The 17068-nt window shown below is 51.5% G+C and overlaps 1 protein-coding gene across 1 annotated transcript in view; it reads left to right on the forward strand.

The window, feature by feature from the left end:
- Positions 1-17068, forward strand: part of LOC129674438 (lipase maturation factor 1) — a gene marked incomplete at its 5' end in the record, with an annotated part of 67732 nt that overhangs the window by 32969 nt on the left and 17695 nt on the right. Inside the window, one exon of the mRNA XM_055604395.1 lies at positions 7232-7297. Coding sequence (XP_055460370.1) covers positions 7232-7297 — 66 coding nt within the window. The remainder of the gene's footprint in view (positions 1-7231; positions 7298-17068) is intronic.

Consider the following 17068-nt stretch of genomic DNA (forward strand, 5'->3'; position numbering starts at 1 on the left):
CCAGGGCTGCCTGCAGTGTGTCCAGGGTGTTCTAAACATTGCCCAGCCTGAGCCAAGAGCTTACTGAGCAGCTGCCACAAAAGGCAGCAGATCCCAAGAGTGGACAGCGGTCATGGAGATACCCAGAAGCACCTGGTCAGCCCTGGGCGATGCCCATCCCCTCCTACCCAGAGTGCAGTGTGGGCCTGTAGCTGGGGTTAGGTGGAGTGTCTGCAGATCTTGCTTATGGTTGGGGTGGGGCTAGATGCTCAGCATATGGAGAAACCCTGAGAGATTTTCTTGTGGGTCATTTTCTCATGTGGAAGGAAGTTTTGTTTCCACTCAGGTTTGCTTCAGAGCAGGGCCACTCGGCCTGCAGCCCCCAGTTGATAGAAGGTGGGGACTCCAAGACTGCCGCAAAGCCGAGTCCCCATTAGCCAGGAGGCTGGCTGTGCTTATGTCAGCAGGCCCAGTGACTGTTCCGAACGGGATGAACCAGGATAATTTTAAAAGCAGTTTCCGTGTTAGCGCGCGCCGCCCCCAGGATGCCTCAGGAGATGGTGCTCAGGCCACGGAAGTGTGGGCCTGTGGGCGGCTCTGCGCAGTTAGCGAGCAGGGTGGAGACATGAGTAGCAGAGAAGAGCGGGTGCTAAGGAACCGAGACAAAAACAGGCTTTGAAGTTGCCGGGCTCTTTTCTCAGAGTCGGAGTGCCGCTGGTAAAATCGTATTAAATATAATGAAATAAATGCTGGAATGCAGAGTGCGCCTGTGAAGACAGAATGAAACGGATGTCCCTGCCATTCCCCTCGTCCTGGGCATCCTAACTCTGAAATGAGAGCAATCATTCTAATTGGCTTTATTGCATTAGCGTGGGCAGAGCTAGAGAAAGGGGGCTTTCTTCCTGCCTGCCCATCAGCCCCCAGGACACTCAGAAGGCTGACCTCTGACTCTGCTCAGAGACATCGCAGGAATCTTTGGACCCCATGTCTGCTGTGTCATGACCTTTGATCCCCAATTGCAGGCCTCTCATATAGCTGTCCCAGGCTGGCCCCTGGCAGCCGCATCAGGCCCCCATCAACAGCTATTTGTCTCACACAGGCCATTACCCTCAGAGGCTTAATAAAAGCATCTTAGCACAGCACAGCCAAAAGCTTTTCAGAACCCTCTCGTCTGTTCTCGGTAGCCCATCAAAGGTTATGCATAGGTACTGAGATCTTTTTCAAAGGATGGTGCAGAAACCTCACAGCTCTACTGGTTTCTGTTCTCAAGTGCTTTTTTTTTTTTTCCAACCCGCTGTGTCCTCCATGCACACGTGTACAAACCATGTGGATGCAGGTGGCAAGATGCTATTGAATCACATGTTGCTTCACAAGGAGACAGTGAATCAGACCCATCATCGGGAAAACTAGTGGATTAGTAGCTAAGAGAGGCCCGGGACTTCTAGAAGACAAACTGATGTTTTTACAGAGAGACAGACTGTTCTAAGGATTTTTGCAGGCTCTGCACCCTGAAGGCAGCCAGCTGTAGCGAACATTGTCAGCGCTTTCACACACATCTCCCAGTTAACCTCTTGGCTCAGGAGTCAGTGTGAGGTATGTGCTAGTGGCGTTTGGGTGAAACCGTCCTGTAAGTCCTTGGGTATCCAGGGCTCGGTGCACTGTGGTTCTGGCCTGCGCTAGCCAGGTCAGGGTAGCCCTAGTCATGTGGACAGGAGCAGCCTCTGTCATTTGGAACTAGGTCTTCACTGAAGATTCTCAAAATGTAAAACCCCAGGCTCTACCCAGCTCTGTGCTGCCCTGAGCTTTAGAACTGAAGAAACTCTTAACGCACCTGCCTCCACCATCTAGAGACTGTGTGCTGGGCCCATCTGCCGTACCCATTCCCACACACATACACACAGGCAACCTGGTAGCACGTGGCTGTTTGCTTGGAGGATGCATTTTCTCAGTTCTTGGGCGAACAGATGGCCCTTCCCTGATGCCTGTGGGAGTTCCTCTCCAGCCTGGAAGTGCCAGGTAATCGTCATGCCCCAGGTCCCTCTGATTCCAAATCATCCAAGCACACACTGAGCAGTGCTTGCAAGTGAAAAGCTCTGTCTTCACAGTGCAGAGCCCAGGGCGCCTTCATTAGAACGGTCCACAAAGGGTGTCACGCGCTGAGCCTGTCCTTCAGGGCAGTGCCGCCGTCTCTTCATAGCAGCGCTGCCTGTGTTGGCAGAGTCAGGAGAGCTCTGCAACCCGGAGCTCAACTAATGAGCTCTGTTGGCATGAGTACCACTGGCCCAAGTTAGGAAAGCCCGGTGCCCCTCCACAAGGATGGGGGACTGTGCGCTGTGCACTGCACTTGGAAACAAGTGGGCCTTGAGAAAGCTGTAGAGCCTGTGCCCACATCACATAAGGCGGGGGCTTGAGATCGAGTGGGCAGCAGTCACTCCAATGCTGATAGGTAAAGTGTACCCCTGACACAGCTTGTAGAACCCCCGGGCATTCCGTCAGGAATTCAGTTCTGGCCCGCCTGATGCCCAGAGCCCCATTCCTAGTTGCCTTTGAGATGCCAACATAGCTCTAAACTCCATCAAGCCCTTTCTGAGGGGGTACAAAGGGACCTCAGCCCTTTTCAGGCCACAGGCCTCTTACACCAGGCCAGAGGGTTAGGCATCCAAAGCAGATTCGTGGCACGGCTTTTCCAGCATGGAGGTTTCCGTTGCCGAGTGGGAGTTTCTAAGAAGCAGAATTGCGGTCGGGAGCCTCTAGACAGGAACACACTCATCCCCACTCACTGGAGGCCAAGATATCTTCCATCAGTCTGGAGCATTCCAGCGTCACGATGCTGTCCTTCCCAGGCCGAAAGCATGAGGGTCACAGGGATTGAGGGTCACTCGGCTCCCTTTAGGTCTGGCATGCTAAGGCCTGTCTGTGCCATTTTTTTTTCCCCTAAATTAATTTTGGGCTGAAAAAGGCTCAAAGAAGGCTTTGTTCCTCTGACACTCTGAAAGAAAGACCCGTGGGAAGTCTGACATCTGCAGCAGGAGCGAGTGGATGGGAGGAGCTCGAACGCCCTCCGCTCCTGAAGAATGCCTCAGGTTTCTAAGTGTCTCAGCTCAGCTTCGAGTTTGAGTGACATTTTAATTATTTTGTTTTTTTCTTCCCTTCCTGGTGTGAATCTCCAAAGAGCCCCTCTCTCTCTCTCAGGTTCTGAGGGATACAGAGCCTTGTGCAGCCCATGGACATCGGGGTTATCCCTGATGGTGGCGCTCCCTTCCCTACCCAGTAGCTGTGTTCTCTCAGCAGCCAGTCCTTCCACTTGGTGGACACACAGAACAGGGCTTTGCAGAGCTGGGAGCCTTCAGGCACTGGACTGTCAGACCTGTCCCGCAACACCGTGTCCATGTGATCATGGCCTCACAGGGTGGGAGTTCCACCGGACGCCATCCCCAGGGCTTGTAGTCTGAATGTTTTTGTTTCCCCAGAGGTAACTCGGTTGTCTGAGTAACTCATCCATCGAGTCTTTAAATAGAGTGCTCCCGGGTGGGGGGTGGGGGGGTGCAGAACACCGTTCAGCTCCCTGCAGTGCACACAGCTCCCCTGTGGTGTCAGGATTGCTGGGAGCCCTGTGGAGTCTGTGACACCCTGGAGACATTGCTTCTGAAGAGAGAGTGCTCCCTCTAAAACCAGCCTTCACAAGCCAGCACCCATTAGGTGGTGTCACGTGTGTCACTTGTAGCCCTGGTGTGAGTACTCACGTGTTCCCATAGGTGCTGTTAAGTTTGTGTAGTCCCAACACCCTCGTGATCACTTGGATCCTACATGTCAGTGGCTCCTTTAAGGGGCCTCGGGCTGGCATCTCTATGTGGACATGGCCCCTTTCAGCTTTCAAAATCAGATCTACTGCTGAGCCTGTCTCCTGGGCCCCCTCTGTGAGCATGTCTGGAACTAGATGTGTCCTGCTTCCCACACAGCCTCACACTGTCCAGGTTACTTTGCTTGGATGGCTGCAGAAGCCATTGCTGGCCCCACAGCAGCCAGAGAGCCAAACTATGTGCCACCAGGCCCTGTTGAGATCCTCAGCTGCCTCACATACTCCCAGTGTGAGAAGGTCATTTGTGTTGACCTCAGTATGTCTGGGAAGGTGCTGTTTAGCGTGATTTCTGTGTGCTCTCTTTTGTTAGAATGGCTGTCAGGAGGCCTAGACTAACCCATTCAGCTAGTGGACAGCAGTCTCAGCCTTGCTGAGAGGTCTGGTGACCCATTCTTGTGGACTCCCCGTGGATCATGGGCTTTCTGAGCAGCCTAGTATGCCATAATAAACACCACCCGCTGTCTCGAGTGAACCTCACACTCTCCACCAATGATCTAATCTAGGTTCTCAGGGGCTTTCTGGCTCACCATGTTGGCTTCTCGCTTTTCTCTCTGCCCCAGACAGACCTCCCACCCACCACCCCAGCATCCACAGGCCACTCTCCCATTGCTCCTGGGGCAGTCCCTGGCCTCTCCTGGTATGCCACTCTGTCTTAGTTAGGGTTTCAGTTTTTGGGATAAAGCTCCATGACCTGGGGAGGAAAGGGTTTATTTCATCTTACACTTGGAGATAATGGTCCATCACTAAGGGAAGTCGGAGCAGAAACTCAAGCAGGGAAGGCACCTGCTTGAATTGAACTGATGCTGAGACTATGGAGGAGTGTTGCTTACTGGCTTGTTGAGCGGCATTCTTACAGCACCCAGGACCACCAGCCCGGGGATCACCACCCATAGTGATCTGGGCATTTTCACATCAATCATCAGCCAAGAAAATACACCACAGCTTGCCCACTCTGGTGCAGGATCTTTTCAGTTGCGGTTGTGTCTTTTAAAACCATGCTACTTGTGTCAAACTGACATAAAACTAGCCAGCACACCCTCTCCCCGGGGTTTTCCCATCTCCCCATCCACTTGCAAGCTCAAATCCCAAGCCCTAGTGAGATAATATGAGAAGGGGCCTTCTATCTTCTGATTTCTCTGTGGAGGGCACCTTTGTGAATGCTATAAGTGCCCTGATAAAAAGGGTCCCCAGAGAAGCCTTCACCATCTGTCCACACCAGGCTGTCACAGGAGGCCAGTTGTCTACAATTCAGAAGTGGACCCTTGATAAAACCAACCATGCCAGCCCCTTCATTTTGGATTTTTAGTCCCCAGAAATGAGAAATGCATTTCTGTTGTTTTTGTCACTTATCTGTGCCACTTTGTCAAAGCAACTTAAGACCCCTTTTTGAACTTTCTCCTGTATTAGGATGAGTCTTTTTTTTTTTTTTTTTTAATGTACACCCAGACCTCATGGGCACTCAGTCCAGGTCTACAAGCTTGTAGTAGATTGATGGTGGATGGACCAGTGAGTAGGTGGTTGATGGGTGGGGGATTGGGTGGACAGTATGTGGATGGATGGATGGATGGATGGATGGATGGATGGATGGATGGATGTTTGATGAGTGGATAATGATGGTGGGAAATGGATGGGTGGGTGCTAGGTGGTTGGATGACAGATAAGTGAATGGATGAGGGATGAATATTGGGTGGTGTGTAGATGGGTGGCGGGTTAGATAGATGGATGGATAAATGGTTGAGGGATGGGTGGTGGGGAATGAGTGGTATATGAGTATTAGATGGTGGTGGATGATGGTGGATGGATGGATTGTATATAAATGTATGGTGGGTAGATAGATGGATAGTGGCAGATGGAGCCAAAGGAACTCCCCAGGACAGTTGTAGCTACAGGAGCTACCATCTCAGAAGGCTAGGTTATACCTACCTTCCCTCTTAGCTAATGTGGAAATGACAGAACTTAGAGTTGAATCTCTGTATCTCAAGCCAAGATTTTAGTTCTTTTAGGAACACTTGCCTGTGATTTGCAAGCAAGTCACCTGCCCCTGGCTTCCCTGAGAGAAGGTGGACAGGCCCAGTACCACCTGTAGGCAGAATACGGAGGTGGCTGAGGCAGAGCCAGGGACCAACTGCTAGGTGCTACTCCCACTCTCAGCTGCTCTGCCTAAGCTCTCATCTGACTCACGGGAGCTCCTGGAAACCGCTCCCTCCATTGCCCAGTATGCCCAGCACAGCACGCTCTGCTCACAGAGACACTGACAGCCCGAGCCGGGCTTCCCATCAACACTGCTTATCGGCAAGAGCAGCCACAGATTGCAGAAGCTCATTTCTTCTCCCACGGAAACTTTTGAACCTTTTGAGGTGCAGCTGGCAAGCCTTTCTTTGCTGGCGTCCAGGGTATCTGCAGTGTGGGATCTACACAGTTCTTCCCTAAAAGATACAACTTCATAATTGTGATAGCTTTGTGGTGTTTGTGTGTGGCGTGTGTACAGGAGCGTGGTTGCACATGCTGATGGATACAGGGTGTTTTCCGTCACACCAAACCATCTCTTACTGAACCTGGAGCTCACCAATTAGCCTAGCTAGCCAGTGAGCCTTTAGGACCCTCCTGCCCCTGTCCCTCAGGGTTGGCATTGCAGATGGATGCCACCACATCCAGATTTTTTTTTAAGGTCTTAAGGTCCTAAAGTTTGTTCTGTAAGCGCTCTCCTCGGCCTGTTTGCTTTTTTTCTTGTGGTGGGGGAGGGGGTCGCGCATGTAGGTACATATGTGTGAGGTTCCACAAACATGCATGCATGTGGAGGCCTTCAGACAACCATGAACTCTCACTGGCTTAAAGCTCACCAAGCAGGTGAGACTGGCTGGCCAGTACCTATCCATCTCCGCTTCCCCAGGGCTGGGACGGTGAATGTGCACCCTCGTTGGGCAGCTTTTTGTATGGACTCAGAGCACTGAACTCAAGCCCCCATGTTTGTCCAGCAAGCACTTTGCTAAGTGAGCTATCTTCCTAACTCCTAAAAGATGGTTTTAAAGAAAGTACAGAACGGTTCACGGGTGCAGCTTAGTGATTACTTAAAATGGGCAAGGCCCTGATTTCCATCCCCAACACACTGCCCCAAAGAGCACAGAGGCCCTGACTGTACATTCCCGCTGTGAGCATGTTGGCTTTGAGTCCTCAGAAGGAGCCTGCGTGTGCTTATCACACAGCTGTTTGGATTTCACCTCTTGGAGTACTTCCCACAAGAAATAAGCCCCTCCCTTATTCTTTGAAGCACAGCTACATGGCCTTTGGGGATTGGCCACTTCTTGTGCCTAAAAGTAAATCCTGTTTGCGGTCCTTGTATCTCAACTGCCAGCCCATGACTGATGCTGTCCTCTCTCTTGCCTCCTCCTGCAGGGTCTAATCAAGATCCGTGGGGACAAGTGCTGGCTGGACCTGACCTGCATGGACTTCCACTATGAGGTGAGCACAGATCTGGCTCTGGCTGAAGCGTCAATCTTGCTGTTCTCAGAGGTCCCCTCATTCCTCCTTTCTCTGGGGCAGGTCACCAGGTGGCTTACTAGAGTGCCTCCCTCCTGCCGGGCTGGTTCCTCTGGTTACCTGGTTCCCTCTTTCTGCCCAGGCCTCCCTCTAGACCAGGCTAGATGCCATTCTGAGAGCTGCAGCTCTGGCTGTGTCTCCTGCAGGTACAGGGGGAGGCTATTCACACCTCCTACTGTGCTTGGGCTCCCATAGACAGTTATCATAGACACCAGGGCAGCCCAGACCCTGGGCCCAGGTCTCCATTCCTCACAACAGGCCTGCCCTTACCAGATGCTCATGCGCTTGTGTTGGGGATGAGGGCAGGGACAACTTCATCCTGCAAATTAATCCAAGGGCGTGTGACATCGTGGTGCTGTCCATCTACCCATCACCCTGAGCCAGGAGAGCTGCATGAGTCTCACGATCTGTCCTCCCTGCCCCAGCCCACACTGCCCACTGCTGGAAATAAGGAGTTAGTCACTACCTTCTCTCTACTCTACCGAGAGCTGTGGGTACCAGTCTCAACCTCTGTCATATTTTAGTGCTGAGTCTAGACACTTAAGTCTCTGTCCACTGAAGACACTAACCCATGCAAGCTGCTCCTTTGGTGTGCTCATCCCTGTCAATTGGCTGGAGGTATGCACGGTCTGCTTGTGGTTAACCAGGATGTCTAGACTTTACTTTTTAAGGTCTCGAACGTCCTCGTGCCATCATCCTCATCTGTCCCAGAAATCCCCTCTCTACTTGACTGGGGACCCCACCGTTTTCTCGTTCCTACATCGGTGGTGGGTTCCAACTTCTGTGAGCGCCAGAGAGGAAGTACGTTCAACCTTGCAGTAACAGGAGAGCAGCCACTAGAATGAGTAGCTGGCTGTATGCAATGAGCTATTGACACGTCTAGGCCCTGGCACAGAGAACAGGCCTCAGACACCTAGTCAGTGAAGCCTGGGCTGCCCCTGTCCCTCAGGCAGCAGCACCTCACCAACATGGCCCCACACCCACACAGCATGGTGGCTCTCAGTGCTATGGATACAGGTCACCTTCAGGTTAGCCCCGGCAAGTCCAGGAACCATCTGGACACAGAGTTCACGGAACTGATGCACTAACATCTCGTTGACACAAAGCCAGGTGAGGCCACACACCGGAGCCTGTGTTTTCATCCACATGTCCTGCATCTCACTGTAAACCCAGGCCCTCTAAGAGCTCTGAAGCACTGCAGGATCCCTGTCCCCTCCCCCAGGGCCTGGTCAAGTACATGTGAGGCAGGGATCACAGCACATCCACAGAAGCCCCATGGCCACTGCTGCACTCCGACCCAGCGGTGACGGTCAGTTGTGAGGTTCCTGAGCCTGTCGGGCGCTTTGACTGTGAGGCAGACCAGTGCCAGTGCCAGACCAGGTCTTGTGGAAATGATGCTTATGGGTGGGTTAAACTGTGGCCCTTTAGCTCTGAGAGACCATAGTCTCAACCTAACAGTATCCGGAAACAGAGTCCCTCACCAGACACCCGCCATTACAAGCCGCAAGTCCAGGTGTTCCATACCCTCTGTCCAATTTGGCTATGAGCTGGTGTTCCCACAGCCATGTTCAGTCAGATGACATGTAGGTCATCTCACAGAATTCAGGGACCTTTTGTTGAGATTCTGTATAATGTGAAGTACACTTTTCACAATAGGCCAAAGACCAAAGGAAGATACTCGGTCTCTTTGGGTTCCCGACTCATCAGTCATAAAGCTTGGGTGTCCTGGTCTGAGTTGTGATTCACTGTGTGGGCATGGTTAAAGAACTTGCCGTTGGAATTGGTGACCCTGGCCAGCTTCAGCAGTGGCCCTGGGGTCTGGCGAACAGAAAGCTCATGCCAGGCATCTCTGTGGCCAACCTTACCCCAGGAGTGGCATTGTCTGCATGGATTTGTTGTAGATAACAGAATACACCTCCCCCAAGGCAGCCCTACCAAGGTTCCAGGGATTTCGGGAGCTGTATGCCCAGAGTCTGGACAAAGGCCAAGTCTAGATGCTCCTTGACTCTGACAAGGCTGTGTCCTGTTGGAAGCTTCAGGTTACAACCAGTTGCCCACATAGAAGACTGCCAGTGGTCCCTGGGTGTCACAGCTGACCATGGACTTGTGGTTCACCTTCACAACAAGAGAGAGGATCCTATCACACATGACCAGCCCAGGAGACCCCCAGGGCATGGTTACTGCTAAGCACCTGTCACTCATACACCATCGTAAGGCTGAAGGCCTCTAAGCTGATGATCTTCATGTTCTTTCCAAGTCATGATGTCCTAGCTCCAAGCCTAGCCCACCGCAGCCGCAGCACCCATGAAATTCCCCACGTGGTCTTCTGCTTGATACCAGACACCTGTCCCCGGGAGGAAGAAGTACATTCCACGTAACTCACAGGTCCTGTGTTCTGGGGCCTGGAAGAGACGGGTGGGCCCCTGGGCCCTGCTGCTTCCTGCAGCGCTATCCTCAAATGCGGCTCGCACCATTGCGCAGGCCCTGGTGCTCAGCTCTGTGCCGACGTCACAGAGCTACACACATAGCAGCCTTCCCCAGCAGGTCCTCTGCTGGAGCACCATCTGGAAGCCCTGCCAAGAAGCCCGGGGCCCTGCCCACGGCACGGCAGTCACAGTGCGCGGTGTGCAACGTGCAGAGAGTGCTGTGAGATGCCGCGGTCTGCAGCACTCACTGATGGAGACAAATATAGATCGCCCATAGCAACTGTGCGCCACACTCAGGTGTCCGTTAGAGCGGCAGGGGTGTAGTCGAGTTTGCGTATTCGCCTCTGACCAGCGTGAGCAGATCCAAACCCTCCAACAGCAGAGGGATTTCACTTCTCACATTCAGACCTTGACATTTCCTAGTGTTAGATGTATAAAAAGCTTCATCCCACAGCTAAATCCTAGCAAGGATGAACGCCTTTTGGTTCACTGAGCTGCTGGAAGACATTCTGTGGCCTGACGAACCACAGAGGACTGTACCTGCCTCTCTCCTTCTCTCCTTCCCTCGTACCCTCTCTCCATTTTTCTCTCTCCTCTTCCCCCCTGTTTCTCTCCTCCTCTCCTTCCTTCTCATTCTCCCTCTTCCCCTTTATCTGTCTCTCCCTCTCTCTGTCTCTGGCTTCCTCCCCCCTCTCTCTCATTTTCTCTCTCTCCCCCTCCTTCCCCTGCCTTGCTCAGGGCAACATGAATGAGGTAATAGAAGTTTGCACTGTTGCTTTGCCGAGCTGACCTTTAATCCAGAGAAATAAATCACTTTCAGCTCCTATTATTGGTGAAGCCCCGCAGCCTCAGCGTGCACAAAAGAAGCCTTTGTGTGGTGTTACTTGTTTTTAAGTTAGAGTGTCAAGCCCATGGTAGGAGTAGCTGATGTCACCTCCACCATGGTCAGCACAACACGGGTGCCATGATCATGCCTGGGAACTGGCGGGCTCAGCATAGCCCACGGGTGTGTCCACGCACATCCCTGCATGTCTGCGTATCTGTCCTGTGACATGCACGTGTTTGTACACCTACGCATATGTACATTAAGGCCGTATACCTGATGCAGGTGGAGGACAGCCTGCTGCATGGGCCTGAGAACCTGGGCCCCGCAGCTTTCTTCCCTGCTCTCTCCTTCTCTAACTAGGAATGCAGTCTGTGCCCACAGGCAACTTTGTTTAGCACTGCTATAGTTTCTCTCCTGTCTCTTGAGAGTAGGAGGCTTCATTTCCTGTGTAGGTTTCCTATCTCTAAAGATGGGAACGATGTCCCCAGGTCGCAGCAAGGATAGCACCAACCTGTGAGGGTGCCGAGCACTCGGGTGTGGGCACGTGTCTCAGACGCTCCCCCACACACACTGGGAGCTGGGGCAGGCCAGCCTGAAGATACCATCTGTCAGTCCCTCAGCGGGAGTTGGGAGGAATGCAGCATGGGAAGGGGGGACCTGAGGGAACCCCTCACACAGAATACTTTTACTGTCCACACACCTGTCTCCACAGCGCTGGCTTCCAGGCAGCCTACTGGTCAAATGAAATGGAGGAAAGCGGGGGTGGGGGAGCTCCAGTCAGAGAAGGCTGGCCCGTGTGGTCAGCTGGGCTGAGGCTGGCTCTCCCCCTGTGTTGAGTCTGTTTCTTCTTAACCTGAGCAGCAGTTAGAGTGGAGTAGGGTGGGGGGATTCTCTGTACCGGCCACAACCTCCCTGCAGGGCCCACTATCCTCTTGTCATTCTCTTGGTTTTTCAGCTCAAGGTAAGTGTTCTCAAGGACTTTGGGAAGTCCGTAGCCAATATAATTTTCAGGGCCCTGGCCCCATGGAACGACCTGAACCTGGCAAAGCCCTGGGCACAGGAAGGCCCAAGTGTTTCTTCCATTTTTTAAACAAACTGCTTCTTCAAGGGTTCAGAAGGCAGCACCTCGGAATGCATGTACCACAGAGCGTTTCAAATGCCTGAAACATAAACTTGGAGCCGAGCGGGTAAAGGAGCTTGCCACCAAGTCTGACGACTTGAGTTCAGTCCCCTGAACCCACGTGAGAAAGCAGGCTTCCTTGGGTTGTGCTCTGATCTCCATGTGCACTATGGCATTTTCCCATGCACACATACATACTTACATACATACATAAACGTGAAGTGTCCTGAATGGTGGCACCACCCGCTCAGCTGTGACAGGCATAGAGAGTGGCTGTCATTTGAAGAAACATCAGATCACACGCATGTGTCTGAGGGGGTACATGTAATTGTGTTTCTGGAGATCTGAGGGGCTTTCATGCCATCTCTCCACCTCATCCTTTCACCTCAGGGTATGGACAGCAGCTCTCTTAGAACTCGGGCTTGGCGAGACTATATGCCCCAGTCCCACGACCCACAGAAACACCCGTTGAGCTCCCACCAAAGAGCCCAGCCTCTTGGCCACAGGCGTAGGCCCACATGGGTCTGTGGAGTCTGACTGTAGAGTGATTCCTTTCTCCCCTGGGAGGTTGGGGCTCTGGACTCTTGGTTCTTCTGCTCTGCACATTGTCTCGGTACCAAATTCAGCATCTGTTTTCTCCTGCTCATTCGCACTAGACTCTTTCCCTTGCCAAACTGCAAGGAGTAGTGTCCATGACTGGGTGGAGAGGCCACTTACCTCATGGGCCAGGCTATAGGCCGAAGACTCACAGGGAGCCGGCCTCCGGAATGTGGAACATCTTTTTGCACTTGATCCTTGCCACCTGACATCCTTGGTGCAAGAGCCCATGCCTGTAACTCATTGCAGGTGCAAAGCGCCTGTGGTTGTTCCTGGAGCTACAGTGTGTGAGAGGAGCTGAAGGCAAATGGCATGAGTCCCTGTCAGACCATCTCGGCATAGCCTCAGGCACCAAGCATGGCAGAGACAGCTACCACTCTGCCTCATCAGCTGCCACTCCTGCTTCTCTTCATCCTCACCCAAGGCCCAGGAAGGCCCTATAGTTGGGTTTGGTGATTACAAGCCAGCACGCGCTGGCCTGGCTGCCTCCCAGGTTTCATGAGTAGCTGCAGGGGCTTCAAGCTGACTATTCTCCGGGGATAGAGCCCCACAGGCCAAAGCTTCCAGCTTGTGACATCCCACATCATAACCAGACTCCTTCTTGGACCCTTAGGTTGCTTTGTGTCCCAACACTGCAAGAACTCATTCTTTGTTGTTGTTTTGTTTTGAGACAGGGTTTCTCTGTGTAGTCCTAGCTGTCCCTCTGTAGACCGGGCTGGCCTCAAACTCCGAGATCTGCCTGCCTCTGCTTTCTGCATGCTGGGGTTAAAGTCGTGTACTTCCATGCCTGGCAAGAACTCGCTAGTTCTTAAATGCATTGGCTGGCCTGGCCCAGCAGGGTCTCACGATCCCTCATCTCTCGGAGCTCACACAAACACGCATGTGTAGGCCCATTTGCCAGAGCTGCTCCCACTAACAACACCACGAAGTCCAGCACCACCTTTTCCCCCTCCTGCACCCAGAACCCACCCACTGTGGGCCTCTAGCCAGCAGATCCCACTTCTAATTGCAACTGGGAGACACACACTACCAGCTGTCTGGGGCTGTAATTGGACGAGGGTCACTGAGTGCCCTGCAATTTAGGGGCCCACTGATCTGGGAATAATTTGTACCAAGGTGGAACATTCCCCAGGAAAGCCGTAAATGCGCACTTTATGGAAGCTGTGACTGCTGCATCCAGCGGCCTGGCTGCCGTGGCTTAGGTGCTTGTCCACTGGCAGTTTCCTTGATTTGTAAGAAGAAATTATTTTATACGTGTTCTGGGCCTGTACATGTCAGGGCCCCAGGCACAGCCCACAACCCAGATACAGAGTCAGGCCTGTGCCCCATGTCCCTAGAAAGGATAAGCCGCCAGACCAGGGCCCAGGAGTGGTGGCCTTGCAGCTCCAGGTCACCTTCTGTGGTGATTTCCACCCATTTCACCAGAGGCAAGACAAGCAGGTATAAGGTACTGAGGCCACTGCTGTCATGGTGGAGGTTAGGATAGAAACACCCAGACTGTCCCTCCGACTCCGTGATCCTGGACTTAGTTTGGTGACACGCTATCCCAGGTGGCTACGAGAATTAAGTGACGTCACACACACTGGAATGCAAAGCCAAGCTACAAGTGTGGAACTGCCTTTCAAAATATGTGAGAATGATCCAGATAGCTTTCTCTTACTGGCTTCTCATTTAATTCCTTTACTGTCAGAGAGAATACTTTACAGGCCTCGAGTCTTTTCAAACTTGTTTTTTAAAAATTCATTCTGTGGCCCCGCGCTTGGTTGATCCCATTGGGCATTCCACTTGCACACTGAAGAGTCCGTGCCGTGTGGGAGAGAGAGGTCAACACGGTGACTGTTGGGCAGCGTTTTCCGACTCCTCTACACACTTCCTTATTCTCTGCCCACTGGTGTCATCAAATAAACACGAAGAGAGTAGCCCTGTCCCCTCTGCTTTGTGCGTTTGGAGCTGTGTTCAGTGCCTCAGTGTTTGCGCTAGGTGCCCTGGTGAGTGCCACGAAACTTCCGCTTCATCCCTGCCCTTCCCCGAGCTCACACTGCTTCGCCCCACACCGTGCTCTGGGACAGTCCGTCGTCTTACTGTTTGTTTTCTCTTCCTACTATCTTTTTTTTTTTTTTTTTTTATTTTTTTTTTTCTTTTTTTTGGTTTTTTTTATTTTTTTCTTGGCTTTTTCCTTTTTTTTTTTTTTTTTTTTTTTTTACTAGCTATAACTCTGTGTAACTCTTTGTTCATTTGGTTGCTTATTCATGGTTTACCTCGTTTAGCTGTAACTTTGTGTCACTTTTTGCTATTTTATTTTTGTGGTCCTTTTAGGATATATACTATGTACTCTGTGTGTGTGTGTGTGTGTGTGTGTGTGTGTGTGTGTGTGTGTGTTTGCACTGCACACAGGCATACACACACACACGTATGTGTATATAAGACATAATCATGAGTGACTTGGTGACCTTGATTCACCTTCAAGTAATACTATTTTAACACTTCTGAGCAACTTTACCACAGTCTTCTACCAGCACCCCACTGCCTGCTGCTGTTGTCATACTGTTCACGTCTATACGTTGTAAACTATATGTTGTTTGAAGTTTACATCTTTTAAAGATATTTAATTAAGGGCCAGAGAGATGGCTCAACAGGTGAAAAGCACCAGCCAAGCAAGCCTTCTGATCTGAGTCTGATCCCCAAAACCCACAGTGGTAGGAGAGAACTGACTCCAGAAAGTTGCCGTCAGCCTTCACATATGCACTCTGGTACACACACACACACACACACACACACACACACACTAATAATAAAATAATTTTAAAGATAAAGTAGAAGGCAGCCCCTCCGCTCATCAGTTGACTTGCAGACTCCCCCACTTCCCCCTCACAGCTTCCTTCACTCTCTCATAGTGTGGCTTGTAGGAGACGGAAGCCCTCAGCGTGCTGCCTGATGAAGTCTTTATCTCCCCCTTAGTTCAGAACTCTAGGCTGACAGGCTAGAGCCCTCAGGATGTTCTGTGTCTCCTCACTTGCGTCATTCCCCCTGAGGCATCCTCGTCTGCATCTCTAACACATCTTCATTCTGTTTCTTTACTCTTTATCACGAATCTTGAACAGTTTGATTAGGGTGGAGTCATTTTCTTCCTGTTTCTTACGCTTGAGGTCGGCTGAGTTTCTTGGATCTATGGGTTTGTGGGTTTCATCACATTTGAAAAATGTTTTGTGTACTCTCTCTCCTGGGACTCGGATTACACATGTGTTATACCGCCTGAAGTTGTCCCTCGGGTCACTGGTGATTTTCTTTATGTTTGGCTTCATCTCGGCTTCCACTGCTGTCTTCAGATACACACCCTTTTCCTCTTCAGACTCTTGTGCTGCTAAAGCTGTCGTGTGCTTTTTAAATGGCGTAAATGTAAATTCCCTCCTGTTACCTTTTGTGTGATTTCTGCATTGCTTTGCAGTTTCCATGGGAATTATACAGAGCATCCCGAAGCGGTTTATACCAGCTTCGCCTTACACAATAGCATACAAGTGAACATCCTGCTCCCTTGTGCCCTGTACCTGCTCCGCTCGGTTGTTGATGCCTCAGAATCATATCTTTATACATTTGAATCCAAAGATTGAGCTAACAGCATTTTAAATGTGTTAGTGTCAATTTATACGAAAACAGAACATAGGATCACAAGCCAAAGTTCCAGTAATGCTAGCTTTTAGACTAATGGCTTTTAAAATGCATGTGTTTCTTGTGTGGAAAACAAACAGTGGGATGGTAGACCTGCTACAATCACATCAACTTTCGAATTTGAAGCGATCTTTCTTCTTCCTTGTGTCAGGCTTTGAGTGTCCCGTGACTCGAAGCTCGAGGTTCTGCAAGGTTCGGCTTCGCACTCTGTAAGGCAGGGCCCACCCACACATCAGGGGAAGGTCTCCACTTTTCCTCAGAACATCAGTGCTGCAACATGTGGCTGTCCACACAGCAAGATGACCTTCTGCACAGTGTCATGGCCTTTCTCTTCTCACAGGGGACTATCCTTCCTCATGGAGGGACTGTTTTGTGAACCTAGCTTCATGAGGCCATTAGATATCTCTTGCCTCTGTTCTTTTGATGAAGACCAGTCCTGTGGCCAGCTGGGGCTGGAGGAGAGGAGACACAGACCCTTTTCTCAGATGATCCATTGGGTGCACATGTAGTGAGGTTCTGCTGGTGGCCATCCTCTGTGGTACAGGTTACCACAGAGGAAACCGCATTGCCTCGTCTGGTTCATAGCAGTCACGCTGGTCATCCCAGTGGCCATCCTTATGTGAGCACCTTTACTTTTTGCATTTTCTTCTCTTCACCTCCAGTCACCATGGGACGTGGGAAGCAGCCAGCAGGGCACCCATGGCACAGCTTCCAGACCTTTCTCCCCTTCCCGGAAGTGACCACCATGTTGGGTCTCAGTCTCCAAGAGCCAATTACCACGATCCACAGGCTGCTAGTCTGCTCTGCTCCTGGATCATGGTGGCCTTGTTTGTGCTGAGCCCTCACTGCCAATGTGAGGAAGTTGGCACCGTTACCTCCACATTCCCCATTGGGTGCTGAGGTTTGGACCTGCCTTGGGCATACATGTACCACCTTCCTTTGTGCTTCAGGTAGGGCCAGTTCACAGATGGCCAGAGACTGTCCTGTGGTGAGGACTGTAGCAGGGCGGGGTCTTCAGTGATCAGGTTAACATGTGGCACTTGAGAGTTAAGAAATTT

This window comes from Psammomys obesus, unplaced genomic scaffold (genome assembly GCF_907164565.1).
Source record: "Psammomys obesus unplaced genomic scaffold, mPsaObe1.curated_primary_1811, whole genome shotgun sequence".
In the NCBI taxonomy this organism is placed as follows: domain Eukaryota; kingdom Metazoa; phylum Chordata; class Mammalia; order Rodentia; family Muridae; genus Psammomys; species Psammomys obesus.